Raw genomic sequence first — 17,090 nt, forward strand, 5'->3', positions numbered from 1 at the left:
ATGAAAGCAGAGGTTTACAAAGTGCAGTTGTACTCAATGCTGATGAAACGTTTGAATAATTATATGCAAATTGGAGCTTTGCATATGTTGGCTGTTGATGTGTAGAACTAAGTAACAATCTCCAGTAGACTTATTTTATTGAAATATATAAAAATGGCACACTTCTTTGATGATGAACAAGAACAACATAAAAACCTGGTCTCTCTTACGTTCAGATGTGTTAGATAGAGAATAAGAATAAGCTAAATAGCTTTAAATATTTGCGATATATTTAGAAACTACTCACAGTCACACATTTTCTTGTAAGTGACTGGCTATAGCCCTCAAAAGACATAACTGGCTGATAAACCTGTAAGTGGCTGTCTAAAGGAAAATAATGAATGATCAGTTCCTTTTCCAAAATCAACATAGTTTTAGAATTGCACATTTTAGGAGCTCACAAAAGCCAATTTACACAAACAGTTACATAAAGACTTGCAATTGTAAATCTTTGAAGATGTGTGTGGCGGCCTGGGGAAAAAAAAAACACATGGCCAAATTTCAATATTTTCGACTATATATAGTTCTGACTACCGGCTTTCCTGATATTAAATAACAGAAGTAACGTTACTGCATTTTAAAATCTGCTTACCTCCAAAAGTGAAAATAAAGAAAGCTGCATTTAAAGATTACACTCCAATTTTGCTGAAAGTCACCTAGACATTCCTCTAAGTTTATAACATAATCTAACTGACAACAACAACATTACTGATAAATAATAAATAAAAATTTAAGTTTACAATGTAAGATGTGTTCTTACTTTGATTATTAGCATCATCCACATCAATCTGTTTCATCACCTGAAGTAAAATACACTTGTGGCATTTAAACACAACCCTCAGCATCATCCCTTTCACTCGACTGATCACTGATCTTGATATCAATTTCATTTGATTCATTTTATTAAGTCAAAAACATATTGATATCAATGTCTTTTTATTAGGTCACTTAAACATTACTTAATATAACTTCTGAACAGATTGTATATAAGCGCTCTCAACTAAATTGATTAGGCGTGCGTATACACTACATGGGCAAAGGTTTGTGAACACCCGAAAAACACCTTGCTTGTTGAACATCCCATTCCAGATTTAGTCTCCCAATTGCTACTGTAACAGCCTCTACCCTTGAGGGAAGGCTTTCCATTGGATTTTGGAACGTGGCTTTGGGGATTTGTGCTCATTAAGCCACAAGAGCATTAACAAGGTCAGGCATTGATGTTGGTTGAGGAGGTTTGGGGCACAGTCAGCATTCCAATTCATCCCAAAAGTGTTCAGTGGGGTTGAGGTCCAGGGCTCTGTGCAGGCCACGTGCGTTCTTCCACTCCAGTCTTGGCAAACAATGTCTCTATGAACCTCATTTTGTACACACTGGCATTGTGATGGTGCTGGGGACCTTTAGTTCCAGTGAAGTGAAATCTTAAAACCACAGCACACATAGACATTATAAACAATTATGTGCTTCTAACTTTATGGCAGCAGTTTGGGGAAGATTCACATATGGGTGTCCACATATTTTTTCGCCATATAGTATATTTCACTATGGTAAATAGCTTTACAACAACTTGATTAAATTGTTAAAATTGTGCGAGGAAATTATACTCGGCTAGGGAGATTTTAGACCTGTCACCATTAGGCAGACTGATTGCATTTATCACTGCAAATGGTATACTAGCATGTTTGCAGGCAGAAATTCAGGGAATGGTTATGAATTGACGTAACTAAAAACATTTCCACATCTTTCGGATAAACAAAATTATTTACATTTTCTTAAAGTAGAAATGTCAAATCATATTATTGGCCTAAAACTCTTTCATTCATTTTTGGTTGTTTTCCAGAATTCTGCCAAAGAAATATAGAACGATACGTTTTCCCAGACCGCCACACATTTGAAAGACAACACAATGTACCAATCTAGCTTTCATCTCTTTTAATTTGACCACAGATTGAATGGACGCTGTTGCAGCTGCCCTCCTGCCACACAATGATACCGTCCATCAGGCAGATGACAGTTTGTGAATGGAGTGGGTTTTACTGAACATGTACATGCGGACAGATTGCTACATGTGAACAAATAAAGGGGATTACCACAGCGGCCAGCTGCATAGCTGAGAGCATTAATGTTTGTTTAACAGTCCAGTGGTGTTATAGGCAAAACATTTAATGCCAGCGTTTTCTTTGTGCCACATATTCTGTTTGTGCAGTAAAAGATGCTGATGATATCCATAGACTCACCTCTCTCCCACGCAGGTGAGCTGCTCGATTTCCGTCATCACTTCTGCAATCTCAAACTTCAACCGCTGCCAAAAAGTGTCAGAGAATTAGCCTTCTGAGAGGGAAAGCCTTCCATAGTATTAATTTCTTATAACTTGCAAAGGAATGATCAAAAATAATCAAGTCTGTGTCAAGTCTTTTGCTGCGGATTCTGCCCAGAGTGCCCTCATTTGAGCAAAGCTTGAAAAGAGGACAGGCTTCTGTTCATAGCTCTTATAAAGAAACAGGAATAAAACATAACAGGACATGCTGTTTTAATCAGTGCTGAGGTAGTGTGATGGCATTAGCACCCTGAAGCTTATTATTTTCAGATAACATGCATGTCCTGAAGTGTTTTATTCCTCTTACACCGGGCAATTTGTTAACAATTATAATTTTTCATTTATTAATGAATGACACAGCAGTTGGCGCACGGTGATTTTGTAGTTAGTGGGTTTGCCTCACACCACCAGGGTTGGTGGTTTGATTCCCACCACCTCCCTGTGTGTGTAAAGCTTGTAAACCTGCACCCGGATAAGATTGGACACTCCCGATTTAGTATTAGGCTAAGATCATGGTACATATAATGTGTATGCAGATATAGTGTACATATATAGTCTCAAAGATACTTACCTCAATGTCATCCAGTAGTTCTTTTTTCCTGCGCCGTATGTTTGTCAGCTCATCCCTCTCATCTAAGGACAGATCCTCAGGTACTACAAAAGAGAATGTGGGTGAAGATAGCTATAAATAATGTCTAAGGATTTACTCTGTAGATGATAGAAATGTCCACACAATCTGGCTTTTAAAAGTAGTACTTTAAATGAGAGCAGTTAAAGGACCAGTGTTTTTTTCCTCTTCCTTATCACACTAGATGTATTCAGTTCCAACTCTACGGGGGGCGTTCTGTGCAAAATTCAACAGCCAAGAACCTTCATATGCCACTCTCTTAGAACTGAGTGGAAATTCACAGTACAGGAAATTGCACACAAAAAGTATAACAGCAGAATCTCGGTTGTGAACAGTAGCACCTTCGCATCCTTAAGATGATTTTGTGAGTCACATGGCAAGGAAATAGGTCACTTTTGCATTTAGCAGTGTTAAATAATACTCACTCCCCCACTCTTCACTTTCTTATGCTAGCTTTATCCAATGATTTTGGAAGCAAAACCCTCAGCTGAATCACTCTGCTAAGCTGCTTTACAACTCATCATCCAACAAATCCCAATCATCTTTCAACAATAGTATGTGCTCTATATTTAGCAAAACAAAATGACAGATACACGAGCCATTAGTTTCAAGATGGTGAGAACTCTGAGCGCCTGGAGTGACGGATGTGCTGCCAAGCTCTGAGGAGATGAACATCGCTGCATGAGTGTGTGAGGCCACCAAAGATGGTGCGTTATTATTTCAGAGCAAAATAAAGTCTTTGTAGTGGGGAAAGACCAGAGGACACAAACTGACACATAAGCTGCAATTGTCACAAACAGTCTGAGCAATGCCCTAACCCTCCTACCCTGCTGTGAAGAATTCACTCACTAAATAAAAGGCTTTAATGTCGCTGATTGCTCAGTCGCAGAGCTCAATGACAGGCCCCCGCTGTGTGTTTGAAAGAACACACTAGTGTTCGAAGCACAGGGATAATTTAACATTGTTGAGGCTTACGTGCTGGGCCAGAAATGCACAGACAAAATCAAAGTTGGTTGACATCATCAGGGATGGACAAATGCTTAATTCTTTAGCTAGCTCTCCAGGCAAGTAAACGCTCCAATGTGCTGCACACTCAATTTTTTTTTTCAGTTGCCCAGAAATATAATTGACTAAGCTACAAGGTAGTAGCTAACATAATTTAATAATGTATACTGAGTTAGTTAAGTACATTAATACAGACTAAGGGAAACAACCAAGCATAAGACCATGTAACATCATGTTAAAATGTCAGCAAATTTCAGTTACGAGATGTGGGGCTGTGTCCTCACATAGCACATAAAAGATACTATTCGAGTCTGCATCAAGCCTGCGACTCATTCAGTAAGTTTACATGGACAGCAATAATCCAATATTAACCAGATTGAGACAATACTCTGATTAAGAAACTAGCATGTAAACAGTGATTACTGATGACCTTAATCCGAATAAAGTCATACTCGAAGTAAACACAAATCGAATTAAGGCATGTGGAGTATTCTTATTTTAGTCGCATGAGCGACGTGCATTACAGACATGTAATAATCACATTATTAACGTTGTGTGGGAGTTTTCACCGCATTTTGCGACAGGATATGTAAACACACGGCAGTACTCAACCGTTTGACAGCAAACAAGAGAGCACGGCTGCGTCCGAAACTGCGTACTTACCTGCTATATAGCAGGACAAATATATGTGTTTCGGCTACTATATAGTAGGTAAGTAACTAGTTTAGGACGCAGCCCACGGCTTCAAGCAGTCGTCTATTTGCACATATAGCATCACAAATAATTAACTGCACTTGAAACTTCCGTAAAAATTTAAAATAAAATCACAAACACTGTATACGGTTCCATAACGAAGACGAACTGTATGTTGATACGTGAACTTCTGGAGGGAACGTTGGATGGCGTGGCGCGGTGACGTAATGACGTGTACCGTTAATCAATCTATGTTCTATAACGTGTAAAACAGGAACATGAAAGGAGTATTCTAAAAGCAACTCATGTAAACACCTTAATCACAATATTGTCTTAATCAGAATAAGGTCAATAATTACATTATTGCTGTCCATGTAAACATAGTCAATGACATCACCAAACTGTAGGCTTCTTCTTTTTTGATGCTTTTCCAGGATAGCCTCTTTCAGATGTTGATTGTTTTTTGGCATTTCTCCCTTCAGTCTCCTATTCGGGAGGTGAAATGCTGCTCAACTGGGATAATATGGTGATTGACCAGACCAGTCTAAAACCTTCCACTGTGTCCCCCTGATAAAGTCCTTTGTTGAGTTGGCAGTGTGTTTTGTATCATTGTCTTGCTGCATGATAAAGTTCCTCCAAATTAATTTGGATGCATTTCTCTGTAAATTGGCAAACAAAATATTCCTGTAAACTTCTGAATTCATTCTCCTGATACCATCATGAGTTACATCATCAATAAAGAATAGTGAGCCTGTTCCAGAAGCAGAAATGCAAGCCCAAGTGTCGTGTCAAAAACGACTAGCGGTGCTAATGATCTTTTTCCATAAGTGATCATACTCAAAAACACAACTGAAAGTAAAAATCTAGAACACGTTGGATGAGAAAAGCAAAAATCCAGTAAATTGTTCAAGAAACAATATGAGATCCAATCAGGGAGACATCCCAGTGATCTGAATCTATACACAGTCTCAATGCCCTATTTATACAGTCTTACCTTTAGTCTACACCCAATTATCTCATTCTTTTGAACTCCCAATATGATTTAATAGTGTCTTTTTTGATTTCCCCTTAAACTCTACTTTTCTTTTATTTTTAAATCCAGTTAGAATAAACTTTTCTCACTTTGGAATCCCCTTAAAACCCATTTTCAGCCATTGGATAGCCCCTCATCTTCATGTTTTTCTTTCTGGTATTTAAATTTTTTTCCAAGTACCTCAATGGCATTCCTACTTCCTGTAACTGAGCTGTGAGCATCTCATCGCCCTGTTGTCCTGGGCATTTTTGGATATTTTACCACTTCTTCATTATGGGTGAGATATATTTTTTTTATTGTTTACTATTACACATATTTTCTCTCTAATCCTAAGCTTGTTATACGTTTTTGGTGCTTCTTAAACATCTTGTGAGAGTGTGTGTGTATTTCTTAAACATTTTGTGTGTGTGTGTGTGTGTGTGTGTCTGTGTTTTCAACTTTATACTCTTTCCATGCAGTGTATTGATACCTTTTTCTTACAATCTTTGCATGTGCTTGTGCAAGTATATGTGGCTATATGTAAGTGTTACCACTACTGTTTTATCTCATTTTTGTTCTTTCTCTCTGTTCTCTGTCCAGCTGACCAATGCCCTCATTCAGCTGGACATTCTCTCTCTCGGCTGCTCAATCTCTCAGGCCTTGGTGAATATCTACGTCATCAGCTGGCACATTTGGCAGTAGGTGTAACAGCTCTGTTGGAACGTCTCTGCTCTTCACCTGTACCCCCAGGGTTTCCTCATCCTCCCGCTTATCGTATCATTCCATTGGTGACCTATGCTCATGCTTCTACTCAAACTGAGGCTCATCTGTTTCCCATAACCTCTGTGGAGCCATGACACTACCTCCACCATGTTTCACAGATGGGCCTTTGGCCTTTCCATCACTTTGGTAGCGGTTATCTTGGTTCCAGAACTTTTTTGGCTCTGTATTTCTTTGCAAATTCAAATATGGCTTTCTGATTCTTACTGCTGACATATTGTTTGCGTCTTGTGGTATGGCCTCTATATTTGTGCTCTCAAAGTATCCTTAAAATGATGGATTGTGATACCTTCACCCCTGCCCTGTGGAAGTTGTTGGTGATTTGGGTTTCTTTTTTTGTTTTTGGGGTTTTCTTCACATCTTTCACAATGTTTCTGTCATCAGCTGTTGTTGTCTTCCTTGGCCGACCCATTTGGTGTCTGTTGCTCAGTACACCAGTGGTTTCTTTCTTTTTCAGGGCATTCTAAATTGTTGTATTGGCTATGCCCAATGTTTGTGCAATGGCTCTAATTAATTTTCCCTCTTTTCTCAGCTTCAAAAAGGCTTGTTTTTCACTCATGTTGGCTTGTCCTTTTTAACAATAAATGCAGTTTCACAGGTGAAACTGAAGGCTAAAACCAAGAGTAGATCTTCAGAGCTATTTATTGTTTAAAATATCAATCTAACAGGACACACCTGGGTAACAAGAAACACCTGTCAGTCATATGTTCTACAAATTTGGTGGTCTGACACAAAATGTGCTATGTTCCATATCGTTTAACACATCTACATATAAATACCAGGAAATAAAAACTGAACTTCTCATATTCATCTTTTGATTTCAAACCCAAATGTCTTCGGTCTACAGCAAAAAAAAAGAAAAAAAGAATTGGCCAGGACAGCATATAACAACTTCGTGCTGGACTTTGTTTTCCTCAATTTTGTCAGTGTTTCCACACAACTGTGCATTCCTGATTCTGAAAAGATCGTACGTCATCTGTGCACCCCAGACTTGTAAAAACCATTCTACCGTCATCTCCTCATTGAGGCGGAGTGCATTAGTGGAGGAAGACAGAAAGACATCAATATGCAGCTGAGCCTCCATATGCATTAGAGAGTCAATGAATTGAACCAATGAGAACTGTCCTGTGTAGCCCAGTCTGTCAGCATGAACACAGTAGGGCATCCGCAGGCATCATAACATCAGCTGCACACTATATGAATAGATTACAAACTACATGCAAAACCTCATGCAAATCCTCAGCGCTATCTGACCCTGTCTGGCTTATTTCAATAAAACCAGTCTGATCAAATGTTAAAATCTAAGAGGAAAACATTTCACCTATTCCTGGTTTCTGTTCAAAAAAATTAAAGCCTCCATCTCTCTTAAAGGCTGAGCAATGCTTACTAATCTGAGTAGCTCCTTTAACCAAGTCTTGTGACTACTAAGGCTTCTTAAAGCTTGCATAAAGCAGCTAGAACTACAGATGCAGAAATACTGATACTTAATTTTAAGCAGTGGAATACCTCAGACATTGCCACTATTGGCAAAAGAATCCACAAGTAAGTCTGCCAAGCTCTAACAAAGGATGCATTCACACTACTGTCTACAGTAACTGCAGCTTGAACACCATTTTGTAATCGACATGCTAAGTCATGCATTCCAACCAACTATTTAATGTACGGCTACAATCAATAGAAAAAAAAAAATCGTTCCAGAGTTGCGAATGAAGACAGGGAGAGGGGAGGCAACCTGATGTTCTCCAGATCAGTCTGGATTATAACAGAGAGGATGACGATTGTGTACTACTCATACTCGGTAACAATGGCAACCCAAACAAATGCCGGCAAGCTTCATTACGGTTGAGCAAACCTGAATCTACTTGCACAACGCGCTGATCTGACTGCTAACCAAAGATACCTCATATATAGCGTAGTCTGAAGCATATTAGCTTTGAAGTAGAAGGTATTAAGTGATACACTACATACCGTGGCTGCCTATCCATGTCTCGCTTTCCTTGTACTGCATGGTAGATACGTGCACCGTTTTCTTGTACGAATGCGAACTTTGGCAGCCAGATAAAAAAATTTTACCCCCCAAAAAAACTCCCTGACAACCCGCCTGTGTTTGCACAGAGACTCTGAAACTCCGAGGGCATTGTTTGCATACCTACAATAAGCAGGCATTCAGGTTAAACCGGTCTATCTATCTGCTGCCTTGAGGAAACGTGGCCTACAGTCAAGTCCAACTCGTGATGCAGAAAAAAAATGCCAAAACAAACTGGGGAAGAAAAACGCACTCAGGATTCTTGATGAGCCACGAGCTAGTCATCAAAGAACACTTAAAGGCACAAATATAAATTTTAGTTACACTACACTACGCACACAATGTGGAACTGCAGACTCTGTATCTTTATTGGCTCTATACTTTCAGGCTCGGTTGCTGTTGGGACTTGTGTTGCTGCTAATCCGTACTCTGATGAAGGCTTATTGTTGAAATGGTTATGGCAAATGTCACCAGTGAAGTTAACACCCATGTAAAAAAAAAAAACGCTGACTCAAAATGTAAATCTAATGAGTAGTTCTGACTTAAAAAACGAATAAAATAAGGATAAAATTAAAATGTTCTTCATTGGAGACGCAATAATGAGCTCTGCCTATTCGAGAACTTTAAGAAAAGCCATTCAGGTAAAACTCCATCATGAAGCTGCCAAGATTGTGTACAGTTTCCATTGGAAATACTATTAAGAATTTAAAAGACAAAATACTTTGGATTAATTTCACACTTTTCTTGCTCCCTGCTTAATTTCCTATGTGATATTTCATAGGACATTACCATAAAACCCTGCAAAATCACGTGTGTCCTTTTGATCCGTAGTGTAACTCACGAAAAGACAGGAGGCTCAATGGAAAAATGTCATATTCACTTCCTCATAAATAAGAGTGCACAGCTCATTAGTCTGTACAAGTCATCTACAATGGAAAATGTCCTGTTTTTACCCAAACTGAAGAAGAAAAAAAACCCACAAAACAAATCTCAAAGACAATCTCGAGTTTCTGTTCTTAATAACAATGTCTCAATAAGTATCACTGAATAGGATGCCATAGCATTCAAGGAGCCTGCATTTTTCTAGAAATGTAACCTATTACAGTTTCTAATGACTGTTCCAGTCATATCTGCTTTATCTAATTTAATAGTCTGATGTTTTGGCCATGGTGTGATTTTAAATAACACCACCAGTACATCTTGCATCCCAAGCAGCATGCCTAAATGCATCTTAAATTTCTCCTTTTATACTTTGTATTTGCACAATAAAATCCATCCACTCCACAATAAAAGACTTCACTTCATCTTCCAAAGTAGGCATGAAGCCAATTTACTGTCTGTACACAATTTAGAAAAAAATATATTAAAAACAAAAGCTTCCTCTTTGAATCCCAGAAAAACAAATAAACATCCAAACCAGATGTGCACGGGTTCATTCACAAATCCCACAGATTTATGTCGTTTTGAGAACAGTGCTTACTTGTCCTACTTTAATTAGTACCTGACAGGGGTTACACTGCATTTCTCCTATTCATCTCCCTCTCACTAATTTCCTGCTTCAATACTAATAGTGTATCTAGCCCGTCTTCTGTCTCATGGACTGCCACGTGTTCTCCTCTGCATGTTCTGATGCCTCAGGGCCATTTTAAATCCAATCGTGCCAGCTGAATCATAATGCATACTCCCAAAAGCCTTCACATAAGGACAAACAAACAGATCATCATCTTGCTAAGCAAACAGCTCCTTGATGCTGTGGAGACTGAAGTGGAAACTTTGAAACGATTGTTAACCAGACAGAACATTTCTCCATAAAGTTTCAGCCAACGTCTGGGTCTAATTGAAGAGCTAAAGCATATTTGATCTCTGGAAGGCTTGAGCTCTGTTATTACCAGCTCGTCTTACAAGCAACTTTCCAATGACCTGCTTTAACCATGGACTCGTGCTTGCAGGGGGTCACGTGTGCTTTACTGAAGATGTCCTGTTTCTGATCCCCTCACTGTCCCTCCGATGACTCAGTCAGGAAATGAGTTTAGTGTCTGATTCCAGCCGACTGATAGGGGCAAACAGGCCTGTTTATATTGGCTCTGGCTCTCCAGACACCACATCTGGAAACGAACAACGAGAAATGGGGGATGGTCTCTTCCAACTCCACACTTTTTGTAGATGTGAGAGAGAGAGACTGCTTTGTTATGTCTGAAATATGGTTGATGAAGATTGAGTGTGTAGTCACAATGGCTCTTATTGGTTCTGAAGGTTGTTTTTTTAAAATTATTATTAATGGCCTCACTTTTCCACACACACTTTGCCAGGAACGTCCTCGGGTCTCTAAGGGCATTTTTACACTTGGTTCGAATACTTGAGTCCGCACCCAGGACAGATTCTGGGCTTGTTTGGGGGAGGGGCTCAAAAGTTCACATAGAAGAAATCCTTCTGAACTATAGAGCGATTGCACAATTCCATACATTACTTCTGTTCACACAGGTTTGCAAAATTTCAGGCACTAGGTTGATCTTTTTGCATCCATTTTCCTGTAGTATAAACACTCAAGTGACGATAACAGCGCTTTTTTGGATGCGCGACATGTCATCGTTCAGAAATACTGCAAACGAGGAGCTAATCTTGTTTTAAGCCATGCAGACCGGCACTATGTCTCATTGCACCACAAAGGTGAGCTAATTACAGTGCTCCGGTCTTATGAAGTCCGATTTTATATATCAATAACCATAGTAACCTTTCCCCAGCATCAGGAAAGTAGAAACAGGAAGTAACGTGACAAGTTGAACAATTTATGCTATTCTGCATGCAGCGCCGACTATGAATAGCTTCCACAACTAATGTGGACCAGCTCAAGCAGCTGAAGCAAACCCAAACCACCGTTTTCAAGACGGCCAGAGACTGGTTCACACGTGTTCACACTTCACCAATCATACTAAAGTGTCCCAAGTCAATATACTTCTAAGCTGTGAAGCAGTCGTTGCTATTACAAATCCAACTGTAAGGATTTAATGATAGTCTGAAATTTTGAAGCAAATATGCCAATGTTTTTCAAATATTGCTTCCCAGGTTAGTTTTAATTAGTACTGCAATGTATCGCACATGGAACTTCTGGGACCACTCATGTTCACCTCTATACCAGGAAGAAGTGACACATTTTCCCCCTGGGTTACACTAAAAGTAATTGTGAAAAGCCGGTCATGTCAGGACTTATCCTCCAACAATGGGTCTGTGAGATTTGTTTTTAACTTCATCCCACTTCTATTACTAATCTGACTTACGTAATATGGATTATTTCATATTCGAGCCTTGAGAGATATCTCTACTGCAGCTTAGAACTTACATGTTGGATATTCTCTGACTGTGGTTCAATGAAAAATAGGTCATATAAATTTTTCAGAACTTTCTGATTAATATGTGAAATACATTAGGATTACATAAATAAAGCTGAGAAATGAGACAAATTGCAATTGATCAGTTGATTACACCCTCTCTCTCCCGCTGATTAGGCAAGCTAGTGGCAGGTGTGCATCCTCACAACCTGGCTTCTCCCTCATCCTCATCCTCCTCCTCCACCTCCACCTCCACCTCCACCTCCTCCTCGTCACAGAAATGTTTCCATTTTAAATGGCTGACCTTAATATTCAGGATAGAACAGCTGTGTGATATGACAGATGCAGGATAGTATATAATGCAGTAATGCATTAGTGGGCTGGATTAGGAAGGGAAGTCAAATTCATTTTACAACCAACTCAACCAATCCAGGTCATTGAGGGCTTGAAACCCATAGTATAGTTGTAACTTCACCTCTCTGCTGGAGAGAGTTCACCTCATGTTCATTGTGATGAGCAAATAAGTTTGGGACCGCCATTTTCCGTGTGCAAAATACAGCACAATTTAGTTGTTTAGCACGTTCAGTTAGCTGCATATTAATTTTCATTAAAAAACACAATGTCTTAATATGTTTAAGCTGTTATTTAAACTATTTATTTCATTACACTTAATGAAGTAAAACAAATCATTCTTGAGTTGAATGTACATCCCGGAAAAGTGCATGGTCCATATCATGCATTGTGCAAATGTGTATATAAGCACATGTTTTTTTATACTGACACTGCTCAGAAAAACAGAGCAGCTGTGATACACTCAATTGGACATGTGACGTGATGCGATATGACATACATGAAGACTGCCGTTAAAACTGTGTACAAACATAGCATGCCCACACTCCTGCTAGGCCTGCTGGGAAATGCCATGACCCACATAATGCCTTCAAAACGTATCAGTTCTAAGAAATCACTGTCTGTTCACATAGTGACAATGATGCACAACATTTGGGGATCGCTGTCCTGACTTATTTGTAGATATTTGAGAACACAATTTTCTTTTGCTGGTTGGTTGTCTTGGCAACAGGTCATGAACCAGGTATAATGACTCAGTAACGTATTTTGGAGTTCAAGGAAAACCTGGGAATGTATAGAAGAGGCAATATAATATACATATATGGGAGATTCACTGACTTCAGATTGAATGAAGCAGGGGCTTCTACACTTAATCCATTCCAGGAAAAGGACTGCAGCAGCTAGTAACCCTAAACTCTCATATCCTATGCACACACATACATGCAGTGCAATTAAACAGCCTCTCAGGAAGTGCAAATATCACATATACACAGCTGGGCTGATGTCTCCATCCCTACCCTACTTTCCAGCATTCCTACAGTACATACATCATGATTGTTCTATCAGGTCAAATTGTAACACACACATACATATACCAAAGCACACACACACACATGCACACACACACACACACACACACACACACACACACACTGCCAAATATGGAGTGTACACTTGAATAGAGTAGGACGCAGATGCATGCTACTATAAATGTTGTATAACACACTTGCTTGTGCAACACAGTATACATGTGTCTGTGGAACTTTGTTTATCTTAGAATGAATTTTGATTGAGGATGTGTTATACAGAGGCATTATATACGGAAAGTCCATGTGAATATGTAAAGGGCACGCATGCAGGGCATTTCTATTAGCAAATGTACAGTATACACAATAGAAGGATACTATTGACTCACTGGCCACTGATTAGTGTTAGTGAATAACAAAGTAATTTTGTTATTGATTTGACTAAGAAGGTGTGACCTTCTATAGACCTAAGATCACTGTATGTTAAACTTATATGTGTACACATTAAATTCAATCCATTTCAAAGCTTGTAAGGTTATGTTGGGCTTCTGAGTGACACAACAGGAAAAAAAAGCATTCACCCTATCATCAGGGGATCACTATTTCGAATTCTGACAATGCCATAGTCAACCGTGGCTGAATCGATCCAAGAGCTAAATTGATCATGCTCTCTGGGTGGGAAGGATGATATTGCTCTCTCACCGGTCAGTCAGAGCGACACTAATCTATAAGGGCTGTTTTTGAGCTCTGAATGTGTTACGCTGCCCTGTGAAGTTGTACGAGCAGCAGTCTGAAAAGATGCAGCTGGCTGGCTTCACATGTCTCGGGTGAAGCCTGTGTTAGTCTTCACCCTCCCTGGTTGGTAGCTGTTAGGTGGAAAAGAGAGAATTACCTAGTGGGTGGGAATTGGCAATGACTAAAATTATATTTTTTTCCAGGGTCACTCTTGCTTACTGTCCATGTTTAACATGTTCTCGCTGTGTCCATTTGAGTTTTTCTTGTTCAAAGGCTTTTCTCAAAGAAAGATGGTAGGTGGACTATTTCTCTAAATTGTCCCTAGGTGTGAAAGTGTGTGTGTTTTGCTCAGCATTTGAGTAGGGTCTCATCCAGGGCGTACTCCTGCCATGTGTGCTGTTTCCCAACATAGACGCCGGATCCAATGCAAGCCAGACCAAGATAACGTGCTTAGTGAAGAGGAATGAAAGAGTGAATGTTTTGTTTAAAGATTACAGCGACATACACTGAAGAGAAAGCTGCATTTTTTTAAAACTCTGTGCAACCAATGTTTTTTTTTTTCTTGGCTTTTTCCAAGAAATGTGTTCAATGTGGAAATCTTTGGGTCATGTGATCAGATCGCATAGCTTCTCTATATTGTGTAATTGTTTCTCATGATTTTGTATTTTCCCTGTCCACCTGACTCAACTCAGGTAACAACATGATCATTAGCTTACAAGTGTGTTAAAACAGGAAAGACATTGAACTGTGCAAAAGAGGGCATCCTCCAGGAACTGACTGAGAACAAATGCTGTAACCAAATACAAAATGTTGAGTCATGCACACCTGACAACTTCCATGTCTTCCTGAGGATCATTTTTCAATTGTGTAGTAAATGACTGGGCATGGATTGAGAACCTTTAAATCTCTTGAACTCACAGGTTCAATCTAACTATGTAAAGATTTGCAGTGCTTTTAAAAGGGTTTGCAAATACTCCTTAAAACTCTTTAGCAGCCACTTTAAAGCTGTATTTAGGTAAAGAAGGAACACACACATGTAGTTCTTCTTATTCTAAATTTAGATACTAAGGTGCTAAAAACCCTTACACCTTATTAAGTCATTAGTAACAGTCAGACTGAATACAAGAGGGTCTATGAGTGCGCAATACAAAAATCAGCCCTCTTTGATGCAGAATAGTTAAGATCCCAGTGTATCAAACAGACTTCCTCACCACACAATGTGAGACTTTCTCATGTGGCATGGTTATTGAGCCATTTTTTCCACTAATAAGAATAAAACTGGGATAGAGGAAGAGAGTAAAAATATATTGCAATCCTGGAATACATTTTGAGGGTACACAATCAGAAACATGTACTTTGCTCAAAACAGAGGTTTTCCAAATGTGATGCCTGCGACAGATCTTGGGTGTCTCCCTTTGTGATAGACTTCTCGTGCGACAACCAGACGACGATCAAAGAGACGATTCAGTTGTGATGGTTGAGGTTGTTTGGGCACATCTGCCGAACAAACACCTCCTAGGTGCAAAGATCTGCACCAAAGAAGAAATGGTTCAAGCAAATCGAGGAGGTCCTGAAAAATCACCGATTCAGTTTCTATGAACCAAGCCCATTGCCATGGATCGTATAGCATGGAAAGGCATCATGAGTGAAGTTCGAAATCCAGCAGCACCCACAGCAGCTTACCAATTCTGGAGGCAACCTCGCCGTGCTGCCAGCTAGGGACTAAAGAAGAAGAAGACACGATGCATATCCCAATATTTAGCATTGCTCAGGGATTGCTAACAAAGGTTCAAAAGTAGAACATGATGGGGAAAAAAGTGTTACAAACGTATCAGTGACATCCATAGTGCTCTCAAAAAAGTGTACAGTCACATGGTGATATTAAAATCATATCATAGCAGGTGCAATAAAAACGTTTAATTTGATACGTTTGTTTATATATTTACACTACTCTATTCCGAATCCCGTCACCTGCTGCACTGTGCACATGAACTGACGATGTAGTGTAGCTGTTGGTAGGAACTGTATTTACTAGGCATATTAATTATGATAAGGCTTGAAATGAGGCTAGAGAATCTTTCCAGAATCAGGAATATGGAGGCATGTGGAAATTTTTTTTAAACTGACAAAATACAGCACAATGCACCACAGAACCTGTTCAGTCCATCCAAGATTTCACGATCGGAGAAGATAACACAAAATCAAGCAAATTCTGCAATAGACGGAGGAGCTTGCAATATTTAAAAATGATCACAGATTTGGGCAAAGACGCGCATTCAGAAAAGCCCTCTACAACTGACGTGTGCTGAACATGAGTACATCCATATGGATGTAAAAAATTGAACTTTGGTTTTCAAATATCGGTTATCCGTTCTGAGTTAATGCCTCGTTTGCATTGTGTGAAGATGATGCATCGTTTGCATTCTGTAAAATGGATCCATTGTTTGCATAAGTTGATGCATTGGTGGCATCCTATTAATATGATGCATTGTTCACATTCTGTAAAGTTAAATAGCAAAAAAGTACAGTTTAACATAAAACTACATAAAACAAGCAATGGGCAGTTTAAAATTCAAACTACGTTTTTACATTTTATGTCAATGAATTTCACTGATATAAGTGTCTTCACTGGTAGTATTTTCAAAGAATGATCCTGTGCTTGCAATTTCGCCAATTCAAATAGTTTTCCACAAAACACAAGCAAAAACGACTGCAAGTTGCATCGCAAATTTTTTTTTAAAAATTGTCACAAACTCAAGCATTTTTGGCCACAGCACACACACAAAAAAATCGTAACTGCCTGTTAGATAACCTTAATGCTTTCGGTCACCTTACATTTAAATACTTCATCTAGGCTGATTCGCGATAGAACACCATGGCTCATTAGCCAAACTGTTAGTCCAAGACTTTTCTTTGCTTTTTTGTCCAGGATAGACTATAATCACCCCTCCCAGGAATTCAAGCACTTGATTATTTCCATATTCTGTATAATTACATATAATTAGCCTAGTTAATGCTTCTTGGCAAACATAACACAATACTGGGAAGCACATTGGTGCTTTCATTTGCCTGGTGGGCTAGCTAAAAAATTTAAGATTTGTCCACTACTGCATAGTATATGCCATCCCTAGAAGAACCCCATGCATAAGAGTGAAC

The 17,090-nt window shown here is 39.1% G+C and overlaps 1 protein-coding gene across 2 annotated transcripts in view; it reads right to left on the reverse strand.

Moving 5' to 3' along the window:
* cyth3b (cytohesin 3b) overlaps positions 1-17,090 on the reverse strand; it is a 47,680-nt gene that overhangs the window by 20,932 nt on the left and 9,658 nt on the right. The window contains exons 1-3 of one of the 2 annotated variants that reach the window (XM_017456344.3): positions 8,440-12,019; positions 2,925-3,007; positions 2,274-2,338 (exon numbers count right to left, since the gene is read on the reverse strand). In XM_017456344.3, the coding sequence (XP_017311833.1) occupies positions 2,274-2,338; positions 2,925-3,007; positions 8,440-8,479 (188 nt within the window). In that variant the 5' untranslated portion in view covers positions 8,480-12,019. Of the gene's footprint in view, positions 1-2,273; positions 2,339-2,924; positions 3,008-8,439; positions 12,020-17,090 lie in introns of those variants that run through there. The other variant, XM_017456351.3, reaches the window with a different exon arrangement.

The sequence above is a fragment of the Ictalurus punctatus genome, chromosome 2 (assembly GCF_001660625.3).
Source record: "Ictalurus punctatus breed USDA103 chromosome 2, Coco_2.0, whole genome shotgun sequence".
Lineage (NCBI taxonomy): Eukaryota > Metazoa > Chordata > Actinopteri > Siluriformes > Ictaluridae > Ictalurus > Ictalurus punctatus.